The 20568-nt window shown below is 44.6% G+C and overlaps 1 protein-coding gene across 1 annotated transcript in view; it reads right to left on the reverse strand.

The window, feature by feature from the left end:
• The window catches only part of KIF4A (kinesin family member 4A), a 39474-nt gene that overhangs the window by 17842 nt on the left and 1064 nt on the right, over nt 1-20568 (reverse strand). Inside the window, exons 2-14 of the mRNA XM_087917287.1 lie at nt 19676-19809; nt 16591-16705; nt 14424-14614; nt 13439-13528; nt 9838-10004; nt 9125-9219; nt 7679-7798; nt 6488-6663; nt 6267-6328; nt 4402-4534; nt 3144-3202; nt 2030-2135; nt 1167-1223 (exon numbers count right to left, since the gene is read on the reverse strand). Coding sequence (XP_087773413.1) covers nt 1167-1223; nt 2030-2135; nt 3144-3202; nt 4402-4534; nt 6267-6328; nt 6488-6663; nt 7679-7798; nt 9125-9219; nt 9838-10004; nt 13439-13528; nt 14424-14614; nt 16591-16705; nt 19676-19792 — 1488 coding nt within the window. The 5' untranslated portion in view covers nt 19793-19809. The remainder of the gene's footprint in view (nt 1-1166; nt 1224-2029; nt 2136-3143; nt 3203-4401; nt 4535-6266; nt 6329-6487; nt 6664-7678; nt 7799-9124; nt 9220-9837; nt 10005-13438; nt 13529-14423; nt 14615-16590; nt 16706-19675; nt 19810-20568) is intronic.

The following is a 20568-nucleotide window of genomic DNA, read 5'->3' on the forward strand; positions in this document are numbered from 1 at the left end:
CATGGGAGATGATTAAGAGATTTTACATTGTCATGCAGCGTTTCTCAACCAGAACAGCAGCACTTCAACTTATATACCGCTGTTGAGGTAATTCCCTGTTAGGACAAGGAGTGCACACAGGGAGACGTAGTGACAGTGATGTTGAATAATCATCCTAACCCTAACCCTGCAGAACCGCTCCTTTATTGGGGGATGTCTTGCTAACTGCCTATGCTTTCCACCTGTTGTCTATTCCATTTGCACAACAGCATGTGAAATTGATTGTCAATCAGTGTTGCTACCTTAGTGGACAGTTTGATTTCACAAAAGTGTGATTGACTTGGAGTTACATTGTGTTGTTTAAGTGTTCCCTTTATTTTTTTGAGCAGTGTATATTTCCAACCCAACTGTTAGGTGACTATCAGCTCCTAAAAGTGTTTGGCCACTTTTAATATGGGTGGGCTTCAATTCCCAGAATCCTCCAAACTGCAGCATGAACAGAATAGAATGAAATAGAATAAGAGTAGAATAGAATAAAGAACAGAATGGGAGAATAGAATAAAATAGAATAGTAGAACAGCACAGAATAACAGAGTTGGAAGGGACCTTGGAGGTCTTCTAGTCCAACCCCCTGCTTAGGCAGGAAACCCTGCACCACTTCAGACAAAATGCTTATCCAATCTCTTCTTAAAAGCCTCCAGTAATGAAGTATCCACAATTTCTGGAGGCAAGTTGTTCCACTGATTAATTGTTCTCACTGTCAAAAAAAAAACCCGTCTTAATTCCAGGTTGCTTCTCTCCTTGATAGGTTTCCACCCGTTGCTCCGTGTCCTGCCTTCAGCTGCTTTGGAGAATAGGTGGACCCCCCCCTTCTTTGGGGCAGCCCCTCAAATACTGGAAGGCTGCTCTCACATCACCCCTAGTCCTTCTTTTCATTAAAGTAGACCTACCCAATTCCAGCAAGCATTTCTTATAACGTTTTAGTGTCTTTATATGTCTTAGCATGCTCGAACTGGCGGTAAAGGAAAGCCAGTGGTCAAGAATAACCAAACGCAGCCACGTGACCACGAAGGAGAGAGGCATTTTATGACAGACAGAAATGCTTTATGGGTCGCAAAGCCTTCATCGCCACTGCGAACCTTTGTGGAAACATCTGGCTGCAAAAGGTGAGAACTACTTGTACTTACAGAATCGGCATGCTCTTCCGTTACGTCCATGTCAGCTGCAGGAGGAGGATTTTCGTTCTACAGAAAACACAGACAAAAAATACAATTTTAGGAGGGAAGGATGGAGGGCGGGAGAGAAAACAACAGCGGATGTCTTTTTACAGAAAACATACGTGTGTGTAGATTGAAATTTTTTTCCCCTTGACTTCCTTACAAATACGGGAATTCTGGATCCTCTAACAAAGACTGAGAAGAGGAAGGTACAGGATTGAAAAGTTAACAGGGGACTTAGAGGGAGGAGTTGGCTGAAATGGCAAAATTGACTATTTAATTAAAGAATGCAAATGCTTTTCTTTCCACAGATCTTGATAGGAATGGCCAGTTTATATTATTATGGAAAAAAATAGAAGTGATTTGATGTGAATGCCTTATTATACTAGTGTCGGAAGAGAACAATGCTTCTTTTTCCTTCTCTTAATCCTTCTTCTTCCCGCCCACTTTCTCCTCCCATTGGTTTCCTATTTTGTATCTTATTTGATTGTAGAACTTAATAACAATATTAATGGCAAAGAGGAGAGGCAGGGAAGGGGGGAGAGAGAGAAGTTAACAGAGTTACGTGCCTCAGTTGCAACGGTGAGAACTGAATGATGGTCTGGACCAGATTTTCGGCCCACGAAACACTTCAACGGACAGGGAACCTTCCCCCCTTTTAAGACCCAAAAACTAGCAATTGAGGCTCAAAACAAAATAAAAGGAAGTTATTTTCCAGGCTGGACCTCTCTAAAAACCATTTGGGAAGTTGAGGCTGCTGACAGCTGGGTTCCCTTAAAAAGAGATCGGTGATATTTTGGGGTGGGTGGGGTGGGGGGGAGTGTAATCCTCACCAGCAGCTGAGTGATAATTTGTTGCAGCTGCACTACTAGTTGTAGCTGTTCTTTCAGTTCTTCGTCCTCCATGGATGTGAGCAGCTTTTGCAGGTCCAGCTGTAACCTGAAATTTCAAGATGAAATAGAACCTTAGGGCTGGGAAGGACCTCGGAGGCCTTCTAGTCCAACCCCCTTGCTCAAGGCAGGAAACTTACACCAAAACCTCCAATGTTGGAGCATTAACGACCGTCGATTATTTGTTCCCCCTGTCAGGAAGTTTGTCCTTAATTCTAATCTTAGATACTCGATGTTGCTCCCTTAAAAGTGAATGTTTGTTTGGCTGGTAGCCTGCGATCCTGGCTTCCTTTTCCCCCTTTGTCTAAACCACTTTGGTCACTTTTAAGGTGGGTGGATTTCGATTCCCAGAATTCCCCCAGCCAGCATATGTTACCTTTGACTTTGCCAAAGAGAGTCGGAAGTTGGTGCCTTTTTCCTTTTTTTTTTTTCTTCCTTCCATGACACTATACTCTCTCTTCTGCTTCCTCCCTTCTCACTTTTTCACCTTTCTTTTTCTTTGTATTTTATACTCTGATAAATAGAGCTTTAGCGGAGCAACCCACCCATTTAAAAGTTCCCCAGGTCGAAAAAAATATGAGTGATCCTTTACTTACGACCCCAAATTGGGAGCACAAGTCCCCGCGTTGCTAAGTGTAGGGGCGCTTAAGTGAGTCACACCTGATTTTACTTTTCGCCCCGGGGGTGGGTTAAGTGAATCGCCGCGGTTGTTCGGTGAATTATGCCGTCGTTAAGCGAACCTGACTTCCCCCGTGGGCTTCGCTTTTGGGAATGGTCTCAAATGGTGACCAGGTCACCTCAGGATGTGGCAACCGTCATAAATATGGCTGCCAAGGGCCTGAAATTTTGATCAGGCGACTGTGAGGGAATGCTGCAACACTCCTGTTGTAAGGGGAGGGCCAGTCCTTACGTCCCTTTTTTATCAGCGCCGCCGTAGCTTCGAATGGTTGCTAAACAAGGTCGACCCGGGATCGAGCTCCCTTTCCATATTTCTGGCGCAGCGGTGGATCCCATGCAGCAAACGGTCGCTAAACAGGTGCGCAAAGGAGCTACTTACACTGCGTGTTCTCGGAGCTGTTCTAGCTTCTGGTTGATCTTCTTGTTCTGTTCTTCCGCCTGCGGGAAATGGGAAAAGGCTTTGGATTATGAGGAGAGTTGCTATGGTGTTAGTTAAGAGGGGCCCTGTATAGGTAGTCCTCAACTTACGACCATGATTGAGCCCTAAATTCATGTTGCTAAATGAGAAATTTGTGGGTTTTGCCACCATTTTTCAACTTTCCTCGCTCAGTTTGTTAAGTGAATCATCCTGGTTGTTAATTTAGTCACATGGTGGTTAAGCGAATCTGGCTTCCCCGTTGGCTTCGTCTGAAGGTTGCAAAAGGGGATCGTGACACCACCCTCCCCAGGACATTGCAGCCGTCATAACTATGAACCCGTTGTCAGCATCCGAATGTAAAACACGTGACCACAGGGATGCTGCCATGGTCCCAAGTCTGAAAAATGGCTATAAGTCACTTTTTTGGCACCGTTTTTAACTTAGAATGGTCACTAGATTAGATTAGATTAACAGAGTTGAAAGGGACCTTGTAGGTCATCTAGTCCAACCCCCCGCCCAAACAGGAGACCCTACACCATTTCTGACAAATGGCAGTCCAATCTCTTCTTGAAAGCCTCCAGGGATGAAGCTCCCACAACTTCCGAAGGCAACTTCTGTTCCATAGGTTGATGGTTCTCACTGTCAGAAAGTGTTCTCCTTATTTCCAGGTTGAATTTCTCCTTGTTCAGTTTCCATCCATTGTCTGGCCTTTGGGTGCCCTGGAAAATAGCTTGACCCCCCCCTTCCTCCTCTCTGGGGCAGCCCCTCAAATATTGGAAGACTGCTATCCTGTCTCCCCTGGTCCTTCTCTTCCCTAGACTAGCCAGGCCCAGTTCCTGCAACCGTTCTCTGTATGTTTGAGCCTCCAGTCCCCTCATCACCCTGGTTGCTCTTCTCCTCTGCACTTCTTCTAGAGTCTCAACATCCTTTTTATAGCGTGGTGACCAAAACTGGATGCAGGACTCTAGGTGTGGAGTATTCTAGGTGTGGTCTAAAGGAATTTGTTTTTAGGTTGAGGACTAGCGGTATTATTTTCCTTCACCTCCTGGTCTCTTGAAAACACATTCCAAATACAGGAAGGGAAAGCGTAACCCTTGATTGTGAATTCCCCCCCCCCCTTTTTTTTTGAGGGGGGTGGAGGAGGAGGAGGAGGTCCTTTAGCAGGAACTTCGTCCGCCAGCGTGGGAAGAGCAGCACTTCTGGTAGGTGTGGGCCTTACCACGATTTCCCTCTCCAGTATCGGAGCAATCTGACCGAGCACTTCATGCAAGCTACGGCTGAGTTTTTCATTCTCTTCCATGAGCGAGTGGTTTCTCTCCATCAGGGCTTGGAGGTTTTCTTCAGGTTCAGTTCTGTTGAGAAGGGGAGAAGGGAAGAGTTAAGACCTATCCCGGTGTTCCAGAAACACACACACACACACACACACACACACACACACACACGTATGTCAGGGCTCTCCACTTTTTAAAGACTGGTGGGCTTCGACTCCCAGAATTCTTTCCCCAGATGGCATGGCGGGGCTGGGGGATTCTGGGAGTTGGGATATCCACCGGTCTTTAAAAGTGGCCAGATTGAAAGAGCCCTGCTATTAATTGATACCTACAGAATGGGAAAGACTGGCACTGTTTTCCCGTTTCTCTCCAGGTACGATTCAAGCCCTACGTGGGCAGGAGCCTGGCTACCTGAGGCTCACCTTTCCCTATCTGTCCTTTCAGGTCAGGTAGGGTGAGCCACGCTCCTCGTCTCTTCCCCCCCCACTAATACTGCCTTTGATGGGGGGTCTAGAAAGCAGACTGGGGTAGCCTCTGTTCCCTATCAAACATCTTAGCTCTCTGAAGTTTGGCATGCCCCCATCCTTCTAACTTTCCTCAAGACTTAAAAGGGCCTGCCATTTCTCTCCCAAGTGTTAACAGTCAATTGGATGGTGGCACGTTAGCACGGATTGGCGCCAGGGTCTTGTGGTTCCAATCCCAAAGGTGCTTTTTCAAGAGGCAAATGGACTTTCTGGTTTTTCCTCAAAGACGAGGCCATCTAGGTCCAAACTGAACAGCCCTCTCTCAACTGAGGGGGCAGGAGACGACCACATCTATCTCCAGTCTACAAACTCAGTCCTTTCAGCAGATCTAAGGCGGCTCCACACCCATTTGCAATGCTCAGGTGACCCTGAGGACAGAGATAAACGTCCAGGTGACCTCAATGGCTCTCTAAAAGGATAAAAATGACCAGCTGTCCGCAAGGGATATAAATCCTTCCATTCCCCTCCAGTCAGCCAGAGCTGAAGAAGCTTCTTGGATGAGAAGCAAAATGTCTTCAAGGAAAAAAAACAAGAAAGTCCAGTTACCTCTTGAAAAAAAACGCACCTTTCGGACAACCATGACCTGGATGACTGAGAATCTCCATAGACATTGTGGTTTTAAGATTTTACGTTTTAGCAGGTTGAATTTTATAGCTTTTAGAATGACTTGTGTTTTTCTAATGTTGAATGGGAAGTTGCCCAGGGTTAGTTGAAAGATGGGAGGCTGTTTTAATATTGTTTTAAATAATAGAGAGAGAGGGAAGACGGGTAGTTCCCTAAAAGTCACCCATAAGTCTTGTTTAGGCGAATGGCTTTATTTTCTATTCTGAGAGTGGGAAGAATCACTTAGTTTGGAGATAATGACTCTAGAAAAATCTAATTTCCCTCCAACCATAAACCACACACTTCAGAAGCCCTGTGCAATCAAGTTCAGGAGGAGATTTATAGCTGAGGGCTGGACTAAGCTTGGTGGTTTTCTCAAAGACAGTTCATGGCTCAAGTAGGTAACAACGTCAGTGCTACAAAAAGAGGGGACTTTGTGGAGTGGAGGAGAGGAAGCACTGTGAGGTCCCTGCTGGTCTCTGAGCTTGGTGATTTTGCTGCAGACCTTTCATGACCAAACAAGGTAACATCATTAGTGCTAAAATCTTTTTTTCCCACCTTTATTTTATTAGGTCTACAAGAAAGCAACCCAGCTCAGAGAGCACCAAGGGTACCACAATCAATACCGGGACGGGACAGCAAAAACCTTCCAAGTCTTCAGGGACTTAGGGACCCTCATTCCTTACCGAAGAGACACCGGCAGAGTTCCCCCATGCGCTTGAAGCAGTAACACTTGCAATTCTTGGACCTGGAGACCGGAAGAGAGACCAAGGGTCCGAATTTTAGGATTTTACCAGACTTTATCGCACTGGAGCTTGTCCAAGTCAATGAGAAGACTTCTCACAACTTTATAACGCCCACCTCGCGTGCCCGAGCCAACATGCCAGACTGTGTGTGTCTGTTTTACCTGTTGCTTTAACTGGGTGATTTCGGCTGCCTGAGGGTCAATATTCACAATCGGCTTGTTCTTTATTTTTCGGGCCCGATCGGCGTAGCGGAGGGTGTTCAATGTCTCTTCAAGGTTGGAGTCTGCTGGGCTCACGCAGGCAATCATCAGGGTGTGGCTGTTGCCCCCCAAGGAGTCTGAGACGGAAACAGATTCGGTGGAGTTACTGAGACGAAGAGCAGCGAGAAGCCCGGTGGTCTCCGCTCCCTCCGCAGAGTGGCCGGACCATCTGTAAGGCCTGCCTCCGTTCTATTCTGACCCAGCTCCCCATACACAGCAAACCCTCTGAAGTGAACTCAAAGATTCCTTTATTGGGAGCGCCGGCAGCCCCGGCAGGCTAACAAGTCCATCCATGCGGGAGATGAATAGTTGTCATCTACACCCCCTGCCTTTTTTTCCCCAGAGCTAGAGTGGGGCTTCACTAACAGCAGTGGCTCTTCCATCCCGAGGACCGGCCCATAGATTTCCGCTGCTCTCCTCTCCTCTGCCTTCTGCGCATCCGCACGTCAGGCACCCTTCTTTTCATCAGCCACCTCCAGACCTGGGGGCTGTTGACTCTCCATCGGAGGGCTGACAGACGGCCCAGGCTCTGCTCTGTCTCTCTGCCAGCTCCATTCTCTCTTCCCCCTCGGAGCTCTCAGGTTGCCTTGATGGCGACCCTGACTCCAATGCCTCTTCCTCTGATTCGGCTGCCGGAGAGGGCGGCGGCTGACAGGCCACAACACGTTCAAAACTCAAGAAACAACCCCCCACACACACACAACTCCATTGGATTAGAGAAGAGGTACTTTTACTAAGTGTGGTAGCAGGGAAAGCAAGGCAAGATCTGATTCAAAACGCGTGACTGTCATACATTGAAAAGTCACCCCAAACCAACATCCAGTACGAGGCTATGGGAAAACTCCTCTGCAGGTATTTCTTGCGTCTGGAGTCTCAGGACAGTTGGCCTCGACAGAGTATAAACCATTCCTCTCAGTGGCGCCCTAATTCATGAGCGCAAACCTCCCTCCCGGTTTTCATGGGACTACTAGGCACCAGGTCGCTTCCCCATCCCAAATGCCCGTCTCCCCCTCTCCATTTCTATGGCAGCCGAGAAAGCAAGCCTGCTTCAGAAACCTAGGCTGGAGATCCAGCAGACACCACCATTCTCACCTTGAAGAAGTCTGGTTAACTTTGAGTCACGATAAGGGACGAAGCTGCCCTTCTTGGATTCGTCTCCCAGGGCGCTGATGACGTTTCCCAGGCAAAGCAGCCCTTTGTTGATGTTAATTCCTGCAGACAGTTAAGGAAGGAAATGGGTCATCGGGTGCAATGCGAGTGAGACCTTCGTCCCTTCGGGGAAAAAGAGACGGGTACGCTGGAACAACAGGCAGTCCTTGAATTATGATCGTAACGGAGCCTGGAAGAGGTGACAGTTGTAAAGTGAGTCACTATGTAACCGGACTCGGGTTCTGATTTGTTTTTTTTTAACCTCTTTTGTGGCGGTCATAAATATCGCAGTCGTTAAGAGAACCCATGGTGTTCTCCCTACAGGTGTTTATGACTAAAACCGGAAGTGAACATCAATTTCGGGCAAGGTTGCTTTGACAAGCCCCCAAATGAATTCATGCAACCGTGTGTGTGTGTGTGTGTGTGTGTGTGTGTGTGTGTGTTGTAACTTTGAAACAGGTACTCCTCAACTTATGATAATTGAGCCCAGCATTTCCATCGCTAAGCAAGGCCGCTGTTAAATGAGTTAGGCACCATTTCCAACCTTTCTTGCCACAGCTGTTAAACGAATTGCTGCAATTGTTAAGTTAGTAACATGGTTGTTAAGAGAATCTTGGCTTCAAAATGGACCCGGGTGTTCCTGGGATACTGCAACCTCATAAATGCGGACCACTTTGCAAGAGCCCAAATTTTAATCCCGTAACCATGGGAACGCTGCGACAATTGTCAGCGTGAAAACCACTCATAAGCCACTTTTTTCAGTGCTGGTCATAACTTCCAACGTCCACTAGATGAATGGCTGTTAAGTCAAGGGCTACCTATAGTAAGCAGATCTTGGGAGGTCAGTTGTAACTTCAAATGCTCACTAAGAGATAGCGTCACAAGTCAAGGACTATCTGTAAACCAGCTCGTTCAGCTCTTTCCTTTTTAGTAACATAAAAGAAAAATTAAAGGGCCATTTCTCGGGGTTTCCAACCGCTAGCAGTTACACTCCACCAGAGAGGTTTTTGCCTTGATTTGAAAGTCCCAAAGACGCTTTTTTCAAGAGGCAATCGGACTTTTTTGGTTTTTCTTTGAAAACGTTTCGCTTGTTATCCAAGAAGCCTCTTTAGCTCTGAAGGGACGGAAGGGAATGGAAGGATCTTGACTCTGTAAAAGGATGCAAATGACCAGTTGTCTGCAGGAGTATAAATCCTTCCATCCCCCACTATCCAGCCAGAGCTGAAAGAGCTTCTTGGATGAGGAGCAAAACGCCTTCAAAGAAAAACCAGAAAGTCCAGTTGCCTCTTGGAAAAAAAAAGAAAAAAAGAAAGATACCTTTGGGACAACCACAACCTGGACGGTTGAGGAGCTATATAGATCTTGACCTGGTCATTTCCCCCTTTTTACCTTCTCGAAAACGGTTTCCTTCTGCTTTGGTCTTCTTTTGCCTCTCCGAACCAGCCAAGTCAACCAGATGCAATTTTGAAAGAAAGCTAACGTTCCTAAACCGGAAACATTCTGTTAACTCAGAAGGCAACCAATGGCAAAGGCTGGGATTTGAGAAAAGCTTTAATGTGGGGAGTATTTCAAACATTTAACTGGGATCTCCCGGGGACCCAATTTAATTAAATTAGGAAACCCAAGGGGGGGGGGGGCTGTTCCTGTCTTTCAATATCTCTTGTGGTCCTAGAATAACTCCTATTTATTTAGATTTCTTTTTAATTCCACCTTTATCATTTTTATAAACAATTCAAGGTGGCAAATGTACACAATCCTTTCTCTTCCTCCTGTTTTCCCCACCACAACCCTGTGAGTTGAATAGAGAGGGACTGGCCCAAAGTCATCCAGCTAGCTTTTATGCTTAAGGTGGCACTGGAATTCACAGTCCCCTAGTGATTGGCCCAGTCACCTAGACAGATTTCAGGCCTCAGGTAGAACTAGAACTCCCAGTTCCCTAGTGACTGACCCAAAGTCACCCAGCTGGCTTTCATGCCTGAGGTAGAATTAGAACTCACTGTCTCCTGGTTTCTAGCCTGGTGCCTTCAGCACTAGACCAAACTTATCAAAAAAAAAGTCTGCAGGCCCCATAAAAAGGTTGGTTATCCTGACACCTTTCTTACTTGTCAGCCTTGCTTTTCTGCTCCACGCACATGGTGAAGATGGCATGGGAGCGGGAGCTCTGCGAATTCATCGCGGTTGCTGCAACTGTTCGGGAGCTGTTGCCTTGTTCCAGGCAGAGGACGGTCTCACGTGCATTTGTCACCAGGTGCTCTGTGAGACCCAAAATCTGTGGATAGAAGCAAGAGAAAAAAAAAAACCTCGTGTTCCTGAGGATGGCATTCCTTACGTGTTCAGAACTACGCCGGGCTGCAGACTTCCAGTTTGCAGGGCTTCGGAGGCAGGCAGGAATCCGCGATCATGCGCGGTTTCTGCCTGGGCTTGCCGCTGGAGCGCCCCGAGCCAGTTGGCTATGGCAGGGGTCCCCAACCACCAGGCCGCGGACCGGTACCGGGCCGTGGATCATTTGGTACCGGGCCGCAAAGAAAATAAAAATAAAATAAAAATGGCGGCTTTCTTCGCCTTTGGTGAATGCTGCTGGGATCAGGGATCAAGGACACAAATGAAAGAAGGGGAGGGAAGAAGCAACCAAAGCCTGTCCTGCTCTCCGGCTCAGCGGCTTTGGTTTCCTCCCTCCTCGTTCCTCTCTCAGTCGCTCTCTCGCTCCTCCACCAGCCCAGGAAGAAACTGCTTCAAAGAAGCCGGCAGGGTGGCTTTTCCTGTCGGCGCAGCTCCTCCGAAGTGCCCGTTCACCCCCACCCTGCCGCCCGCGGTTCAATCGAGTGCTCCGTTCTGCCTGCCTGCCCGCCTTCGTTTCTGGTTGTTTCGGAGCAGCTTTGGCTGAGAATAATAACTATTCGCCTCTTTTACTCAGCCGAAGCTGCTCCGAAACAACCAGAAACGAAGGCAGGCAGGCAGGCAGAACGGAGCACTGGATTGAACCGCGGGCAGCGGGTGGGGTGAACGGGTGCTCGGAGGAGCTGCGCCGACAGGAAAAGCCACCTGCCGGCTTCTTTGAAGCAGTTTCTTCCTGGGCTGGTGGAGGAGCGAGAGAGCGACTGAGAGAGGAACGCAGGCAGACACCTGAGGGATGAGGCTGGGGAGGCAGGGCTGAGAGGCGGGGCTTCTCAGCCATCCTGCAGGGACTTGTCCTGAGCCTCCCTGAACTTGGTGGTTTGCTGGCAGACGTTTTATTACCCAACTAGGTAACAACATCAGATGCTATCTAGTCAGGTAATGAAGCATCTGCAAGCAAACCACCAAACTCGGACTCCTCCCCCTCCTTGAAAAAGTGTCTCTCCCCCCCCCGCCCCCCCCCGCGCCGGTCCTTGAAAAAGTGTTTTTGGGTGAAACTGGTCCCTGGTACAAAAAAGGTTGGGGACCACTGGGCTACGGGGCTAAGCCACCCCGTAGAGGTGGTGAAGACGGGGGAGATCGCCAGCAGGGTTCAGGAAAGCCGCATCTCTCCTCCTCAGCTGGCCAAACTCCCTTTCCCGAAGGCGGTAAGAGCGGCGATCAGAAATGGCTGCCTCAAAGAAGCACTCAACCGGAAAAGAAAGTGCAGGAGGAAGAAGTGAAAGTTTTGGCTGACCGGGATAAAAAGCAACAACTAAGGTACCCTGGAATTTAAATTTTATAAAAGATAACATCGCTCCCAAAGAAGAGTCAGAAGCAGCGAATGAAAGTGAAAAGGGAAAGTTTTTTTCTTCTTCACTCTCCTTCCTCACGTTGACAACGAAGAGAGCTGAATATGAAATCGGAAAAATCTGCTTTGGCACCAATAGGTAATTGAACAGGAAATATAATTAAATGCCAAAGGGAAATAAAGATTTCTGAACACTAAAAAATCTTTTTTTTGCTCTAAGTGGGAAGGGAGAGGGAAAAAATAAGAGCAGGATTTGGAAGGAGGAGTCTGCCTGGAACTCAAAAGAATTATTAAATTAAATCTTAATAAGAGTTCTAAAACATACATTTTAACTGGAACTTTGCAACTAAATAGTAACCTCAGGAAGAGAAAGTGAAACAGCTTGTGTGTATTTGGATTGCTTTGGGATTTCTGGAAATTATATTTGAAAGACTAAAAACAATTGGGTGGTTGTTTAAAAATATTCTATTAGGGCATCACTTATGGATGAACTGAAAATGGAATTTAAAAAATATAAAGAAGAGGCACAAGAAGGGAAGGGCTCCTTTGGCTCCGTTTTTCAATTCTTAGAAATGGTGACTTGTGTCTACAAGAAACAACAAGAAAAGACTGCGCAACAAGAAGATTGGGACAAAGAAGAATACAGAAGAGGGAAATGGAGGTGGAGAGACAGGGGGGTAAAAAGGGGAGAGAGAAGAAAGGGAAGAAGGAAGGGAAGAGAAGTTACAAAGGTTTGGAGCAAGATGTAAAGAAACAGGACTTATTTAGAGATAATGGCTGAAAATTTAACTAAAAACGGGATTCTGTAAAGATACATAAGATTGTATTGTTATATTTATATTAGAAGTAATGTTAGAAAAATTGGAAATAACATATGATTAGAAAGTGGGATAAAATAGTCAGTGTAATTCAATGAAACTTTTGTGAACAAAATAAATGAAATGAAATAAATGAGAGGACTGAATTAGGAAGGAATGGGAACATTTTAATGACACAATGTTTTAAAATTTAAGTGAAGTGTGGGGGAAGTAATAATGGAAAGTTTGTAAGTGTTCCCATAGAAGAATGATACCTATTTGAAAAGTAATGTGTAAAATGTTTAAGATTTAAATGAACATTAATATTAAAGATAGAATTGAATTGGTATGGATTGTTGTTTTAATTATATTATATATTTATTATGTTTTCTTTTAAAAAAAATATAGTGTGTAGTTTTAGAATGTACCAAGCAGAATCCAAACAGAAGTTATGTATTACATTAAGTGTTATAATTTTAGGGGAAAGATATAAAGGCGTCAAACTCCAATCAGTGATTACAGGAGAAATTTTGTTTAATGAGAAAAGATAATGGACAGTTGAAACAGGACAGACAAAGAACATAAGTACAATGATTTGAATTGAGATGAAATAAAATAAAATTAAGAAAGTTAAAAGAGGGGAGAAGCTATATAGAAAGTTAGAATGGTAATAAGATATGGAATGGAATATAAAAATGAGCATGAACTTGAATTTGTGTCTGTACGAGGAGATGTAACCCGGGATCATGCCGCTTTCAAAACAGATGTTTTATGTCTTTATGTTTTGTTTGTTTATGTTTGTTTTTAAAAATCAATAAAATTTTCACCAAAAAAGAAAAAGAAAAAAAGAACTACACCGGGCTGAATTTTGGCCCACGCCTGGGACTTTGTAAAAGGTTATTTTTATCCTCTTTCATTATTAAGACTTGTTTCAGGGCTCCAGCCCTCGAGTCACAAGACCGTGATTCCCCGCTTGCAGTTATTGAGAAATAGAACCATCGGCCTGGAAGAGGACCCGGAGGTCTTCTACATCTAGTCCAGCCACCTGCTCAAGACAGGAGGCCTAAATAGTTGTCCCATCTCTCCTTAAACCCTCCAATGTGGGAGCATTTACAACGTCGTTCCACTGGTTGTTCTCCCCGTTAGGAAATTTCTCCTTAGTTCTAAATACTCGAGGTTGCTCCCTTAAAATTAGTATAAAGTATTCAGAAAGAATCCTACCTTAATGCCTCCCTTGGGGTTTTCCCGAATGCTTATCTGAGTTCTTTCTTTGCCCGCTGCCAACAGATCTAAGATGTCTTCGTTGTAAATCTGAAGGCATCAAAAGAAAATCAAGCTGAATAGAGCAGGCAATACATCAGGAGTGGGGAACTATGGCCCCTTTAATGACCTGCGGACTTCAAATCCCAGGATTCCCAAGCTAGCCAGGCTTAAATGACCTATGGCCTTTTAACTCCCAGGATTCCTGAGATAGCCATGCTGGCTCAGGAATTCTGGGAGTTAAAGTTCAGAGAATGTAAAAGGGCCACAGTTCCTCACCCCTGCAACAAATAAAAGCTGCGTGGCCTTACGTTAGCTGACGGTAGAATCTGTTTTCAAGTGAATTAACATAAGAGTTTATAAGGAACTGTTTTAGCTTGGAAGCATAAGTCAATATCGACCAAACAGCTAGCTAGCTAGCTGGCTGCCTGCTTAAAATAAACACCTAGCCCTGATGAGGTTAACCCAGCTAGTTCATGAACCGACTGCAAGAAAACAGCCACGGTCAGAGGGCACCAAGGACCCCAGAGTCATCCTCTTCCTCATCTCTGCCAACCCTCCTCCCTTCTAGACCTGGTGTTGTTACCTACTGGGGTCATGAAACGTCTTCAAGAAAACAACCTAACTCGGAGCAATCAAGGACCCCCTCAGTCCTCCTCTTTCTCCTCATCTCTGCCAACTCCACTCACTTCTATCACGGATGATGTTACCTAGCTGGGTGGTGAAGAGGAAATCTGGAGGAGCAGTGCAGCAGTTTGAAAGCAAAAGTACATTCCAACTCTTTATCTTTAAAAGGCTGGAACTAAAATACCAGAGCTTTTGCCCGGGAATATATTGAATTGGAGAATGTGATTAATGAACTACAGCCTTGTTTGAATTTCAAGGAAAAAAAAAACCTGAATAAGCAGACTCAGTTAGCATCCTTTGGCTCTAAATAGAAACTTACCTCCAAATAGGAGACCTTCAAGGTAAACTGCCACTCCGCTTTTTGCTCTAATTCCTGAAAAAGCATCATGATGACTCGTGGAATGGCTCCGACTGTGGGGTCGTTTTCTTGGCCAGTGGTGTAAGCCCCGCCCATGGAATAGGTCTTCCCGGAGCCCGTCTGCCCGTAGGCTAAAACTGTGGCGTTATAGCCTGGGGAGTGAGACAAGCGTAGAATCAAGGTCAGGTGAAGCATTCGTACCGCTTAATGAAACCCTCCTAAGGCCACACCTGGGACCCTGTAACTGATTTTGGTCATCGTGCTACCAAAAAAAGATGTTGAGACTTTGGAAGACGTCCAGAGAAGAGCAACTAAGACGATCAAAGGCCAGGAGATTAAAACAGACAAAGAATGGCTGCAGGATTTGGGTTTGTCCAGTCTGGAGAAAATAAAGGACATGGTGGGGACATGATAGCAGGATTTCATAAATTTGGGGGGCTGCCACAAAGAAGTGGGGGGGGTCAACCTATTCTCCAGAGCACCAGAAGGCAGCCTAAGAAACAATGGATGGAAACTAATCAAGGAGAGAAGCAACCTGGAAGGAAGGAGAAACTTCTTAACAGTGAGGACAATTAACCGGTGGAACAACTTGCCACCGGAAGTTGTGAATCCTCCATCACTGGAGCAGTTATTCAGAAGAGTCTAGACAGTCGCTTATCTGAAATGGGATAGGGTCTCTCCTGCTTGAGCAGGGGGGTTGACTAGAAGATCTCCAACATCCCTTCCAGCTCATTCTGTTCTATTCTATTCTATTCTATTTCCCTGTTGACTTTGCTTGCCAGAATGACAACTGTGTGACCCTGGGACACTGCAACCCTTGTTAAGTACCCAGCAGTTGTCAAGGGCTTCAGTTTCGATCAGGTGGCTCTGACGATTGCAACTTGGAACAGTCTCTAAAACAGGGGTCGCCAACCTTTTGGACTTCAGGGACCACCAAACTCATAATTTTAGATCCCAGGGACCGCTAACTGGTTCTGTGGGCATGGCTTGGTGGTCATGTGACTGGCTGATCATGGCTTGCTTGTAAATATTATAAATATTTATATAAATATTGAATTTTTTATTAAAAAAAAGAGCAACTTTTACCCGAAATCAGGCAAAGCAAGCAGGCAAATTGAGTTGCTCACAGAATCAGATTCATTCAGAAATCTATCTGCCATTGGCTAGCTCAGTCTGTCACATAAAATTTGCTTGCAAGCAAACTCATAAAATTTGCTAGCAAACAAACTCACAAAACGAACTCACAACACCCCATGCATGTAAATATTGAATTTTTTAATTTTAAAAAAGAGCAACTTTTACCCAAAATCAGGCAAATTTGAGTTGCTCACAGAATCATTCAGTGATCTATCAGGCATCGGCTAACTCAGTCTCTCAAATTTGCTTGCCGTGAGTCTGCACTGAATTTGCTTGCAAGCAAACCTTCAGTCCTAAGGGAGGTTTTGGCTGTACTTAAAGCAGAGCCGAAGACCTAAAGACTTCCTAGAAAGCAAGAAATCCAACCATTTCCTCCTTCCTAGCTAATCTAAATCTCCCGGCTCGACAGAACAGATGATGGTCGGAAAAAGGAAAAATAGCAACTTAGCAGACAAGTTTTCCGGGTAAGGAGTGAGTGGCCGGGGAGCGTTCCTGCAGGCCATGTGGACGGCACAGCCTTGTGTTTCTGCGCAGCCTGGATTAATTGCTTTGGGGGGGGTGCTCTGGGGGTGAGATTTCTCTGCAGTCCACCAACATTTTCTCACGGCCGCAGCCCAACCGCTGCTCTAAATCATCATCTCCTTCTAATGACCCCATAATCCCTTGCGGGGTGGGCAATTGAATGGAGCTGAGTCTTTACTGGCCAGATGCTCTTCCTGTCACCAGTGTGGAGTTATATTTGGCAGATATATTCTCATTGTGCTCAGAGAGAAATATCTGCCTCTACCAAAGATCAAACTCACAGCCTCCATTGTGAAGCGAGCACTCCACCTCTAGGCCACCTCACCACTTTTGAACAGTCTCTAAATGGAAAGGTTGTATGTCAAGGACTATCTGCACATGTTTTGGGGAACCTAAAAGACAAATCATGTCTCTGGGATTGCCTTTCACTGAAATGTCACCTGAAAGCCCATCCTTTAGAGGCTCTTACCAGAGAAAATTCCCCTTATAAGAGGGGCAATACAGGTATTGAAGACTTCTTCCTGCTCGGCTGATGGATCAAAGACATAGTCGTATGTAAAAGGCTTATCATTGCCTAGAATCACCTGCAGAAAAGGAGCAGAAAGAGAAGAACCATAACCCTACCATCCTGTCACCTCATCTTACCCCTCTAGTCCAGGGATCTGCAACCTGCGGCTCTGGAGCCACATGGGGCTCTTTAGGCCCTCTGCTGTGCCTCCCTGTTGGCTGATCCCACCACTGGCTGAAGCCTCCCCTCCCCGTCACTCCTTGCCTGGGCTGAGAAGGTAAGTGGGATGACGGGGTGTGTGGGGGGAATAGAGACTCGCTCCATATTCCGGAGCAGGAGGTGACTGGGCAGGAGTGAGTGACATTGAGTTGGCCATGCCCACCCAGTCACACCGGTTAAATTATCGGCTCCCGGGGTTTTCTTTTCTGTGGGAAATGGGCCCAAATGGCTCTTTGAGGCTCTTTAAGGCTGCAGACCTCTGCCCTTGTCCTATGGCCACAATGGAGCTCAAAATTTCTGTTGCTAAGCAAGACAGGTGGTCAGTGAGCTTTGCCCCATTTTGCAACCTTTATGGCCACGGCTGTTAAGTGAATCTGGCTTCCCCCATTGACTTTGCTTGTCAGTAGGTTGCCAAAGGGGGAGGTGTCACCTGACCATGGGACCCTGCGACAGTCATAAATGCAGGTCCGTTGCCAAGCGTGCAAATTTTGTTTGTGTGACCACAGGGGGATGCTGCCACTGTTGCAAATGTGAAAAATGGCCATTCACTGACATTGTAAACTTTGAAGAGTCACTAAATAAATGCTTGTAAGTCAAGGGCTTCCTATAGCAAGACATTCCCAGAAGAAAGAGCTATAAAATTTGGATTTCCGGTTTGCAGGGCTTCAGCGGCAGACAGGAATCCGCGATCGTGCGTGGTTTCTGCCTGGGCTCACCGCTGGAACGTCCCGAGCCACTTGGCTTCGGGGCTAAGCCACCCTGTAGAGGTGGCAAAGAGGGGGGAGATCCCAGCAGGGTCGAGGGAAGCCGCATCTTTCCTCCCCAGCTGGCTAAACTCCCTTTCCCGAAGGCGGCAGTCAGAAATGGCCGCCTCAAAGAAGCGCTCATCCGGAAAAGAAAGTGCAGGAGGAAGTTAAGTGAAAGTTTTGGCTGACCGGGATAAGAAGCAACAACCAAGGTATCCTGTAATTTAAATTTTTAAAAAAGATACATCGCTCCCAAAGAAGGTTCGGAAGCAGCGAATGAAAGTGAAAAGGGAAAGTTTTTTTTTCACTCTCCTTCCTTACGTTGACAGTGAACAGAGATGAATGAGAAATCGGAAAATCCCGCTTTGGCATCAATAGGTAATTAAACTGGATAATTAAATGTCAAGAGGATAATAAGGATTTCTGAACACTAAAAAATCTTTATTTTTTTTTGCTGTAAGTGGGAAGGGAGAGGAAAAGAATAAGAGTAGGATTTGGAAGAAGACTGCCTGAACTTAAAAGAATTTGATTAAATCCTAACAAGACTTCTAAAAGATACATTTTAACTGGAACTTTGTAACTAAACAGTAACCCCAGGAAGAGAAAGTGAAAAAGGAAGAAAGTGTTAAAAGAAACAGCTTGTGCGTATTTGGATTGCTTGGTGACTTTGGGACTTTTGGAAATTATATTTGGATGACTAAAAACACTTAGATGGTTGTTTGGAAAAAAATTTTTACAATGGCATTACTTGTGGATGAACTGAAAATGGAATTTAAAAAATACAAAGAGGAGGAACAAGAAGGGAAGGGCTCTCTTGACTCTGCTTTTCAATTCTTAGAAATGGTGATCTGTACCTACGAGAAACTACAAGAAAAGACTGTGCAATAAGAAGATTGGGACAAAGAAGAAGCCATCTTTAATGAACAAGTAACTTTACTTGGGAAAGAAAAGGAAAAGGGGGGAAAGAAAATGGAGACTTCAAGACTTAAAAAAACAACCAAAAAAGGGAAAAATAAGGTGAAAAGTGGATATGTTAGAAAGCAACAGAAAAGGGGAACACAGAAGAGGGAAATGGAGGTGGAGAGACAAAGGGGTAAAAAGGCAGAGAAGCAAGGGAGGAAGGAAGGGAAGAGAAGCTACAAGATGCAAAGAAACAGGACTTATTTAGAGATAATGGGTAAAAATTTAACTGAAAAACTGATTCTGCAAAGGGACATAAGATTGTATTGTTATATTTGTATTAGAAATAATGGTAGAAAATTGGAACAACATGTGATTACAAAGTGGGATAAAATACTTATTGTAACTCAGTGAAACTTTTGTGAACAAAAGAAAGAGATAATTGAATTAGGAAGGAATGGGAACATTTTAATGACACAATGTTTTAAAATACAAGTGAAGTGGGGGGGAAATAATTATGGAAAGTTTATAAGTGTTCCCATAGAAATATACTTGTCTGAAAAGTAATGTGTAAAATGTTTAAGATTTAAATGAATATTAATATTAATGATAGTTTTGTATTGGTATGGATTGTTGTTCTAATTATATTATATATTTATAATTTTTTCTCTTTTTAAAATATAGTATGTAACTTTAGAATGTACCAAGCAGAATCTGAACGGAAGTTATGTATTATATTAAGTGTTATAAATTTAGGGGAAAGATATAAAGACGTCATACTCCAATCAGTGATTACAGGAGAAATTTTGTTTAATGAGAAAAGATAACAGACAGCTGGAAACAGGACAGACAAAAAATATAAGTATAATTATCTGAATTGAGATGAAATAAACAAAATAAAATTAAGAAAGTTAAAAGAGGGGAGAAGCTATATAGAAAATGTAGAATGGTAATAAGATATGGAATGGTATATAAAATGAGTATGAATTTGAATTTGTGTCTGTATGAAGAGATGTAACCCGGGATCAAGCTGCTTTCAAAAAAGATGTTTTTTGTTTTATTTGTTTATGTTTGTCTTTAAAAACCAATAAAATTTGTTGTTGTTTTTTTAAAAAAGAAAGAGCTTTAAAATTTCAGAAGTCAAAGTGCAGGGTACCTCCCACCTGTGAATTTCGCCTCACCTGTGGCTCTCCAGGGACAAAAGACAAACATGACTTGCAACCCTCCGCCATTTCCTTGGGGACAAGTGGGCGGCATCTCAATGCTACCTTCACCGGGATCGCTTCTTCTTCAAGCATTTTTTATTTGTACTGTCCTGAAAGAAACCACAAACATTATAAAAACAGGTGTAGCCTTCCCTCCTCCTCCCGCAAGCAGAAATTTCCAAACATCGGCATCCATGTATAGGTTGGTGACCATCAAATGTGCAGTAAGGAGAAACCCTATGCAAAAGAAAGTTTTTGGTATCAGGACTTGTTTAATTCTTTTAAAAAATAAATTCTAGATGTGGTACAAAGGCAATATAGTTAAAAAACTTTCCTGAGTATTTCATTAAGCTGCTCCGGTCAATATTTGGAAAGTACAACATAAATTTTAAAATTCTGAGACTACAACCCAATATTATCACTGAATTCGCCCTGGGCGAATAGGCAACAATGTAAATCCAGTAAATAAATAAAATAAAATGTAATAGGCTTTTAAAATGAATAAATCAGTTATTCCCCCAATTAAGGGCCATGTCCCCCACTGAAGATCATGGTGATGGATCTCCCACGTTCCAGGCAAGCTCTCCATGGACCAGAACCTGACAGACAAGATAACCCTCAGCTGAGACTCCCATCAAAACCAGAAACCTGCAGATTGCAGACGTAACACGCAGAAGAATAAATTAAATCCATATTAAGCCTCAAGATGAAAACGACCGATGTGAAAAATTCAAGATTCACCATTGGCAAGAAGGAAAATTAAATAAGCTGCAGCTGCTATTCAAAAAAAAAGATCACAAATTCTATTCTTCCTGCAGTTTCTCACCAACCCAGAATTGCTTTGGCTATCAAGCAGGACCATTCAGCCC

The sequence above is a fragment of the Pseudonaja textilis genome, chromosome Z (genome assembly GCF_049901715.1).
Source record: "Pseudonaja textilis isolate UNSWEBS1 chromosome Z, rPseTex1.2, whole genome shotgun sequence".
NCBI classification, from domain to species: domain Eukaryota; kingdom Metazoa; phylum Chordata; class Lepidosauria; order Squamata; family Elapidae; genus Pseudonaja; species Pseudonaja textilis.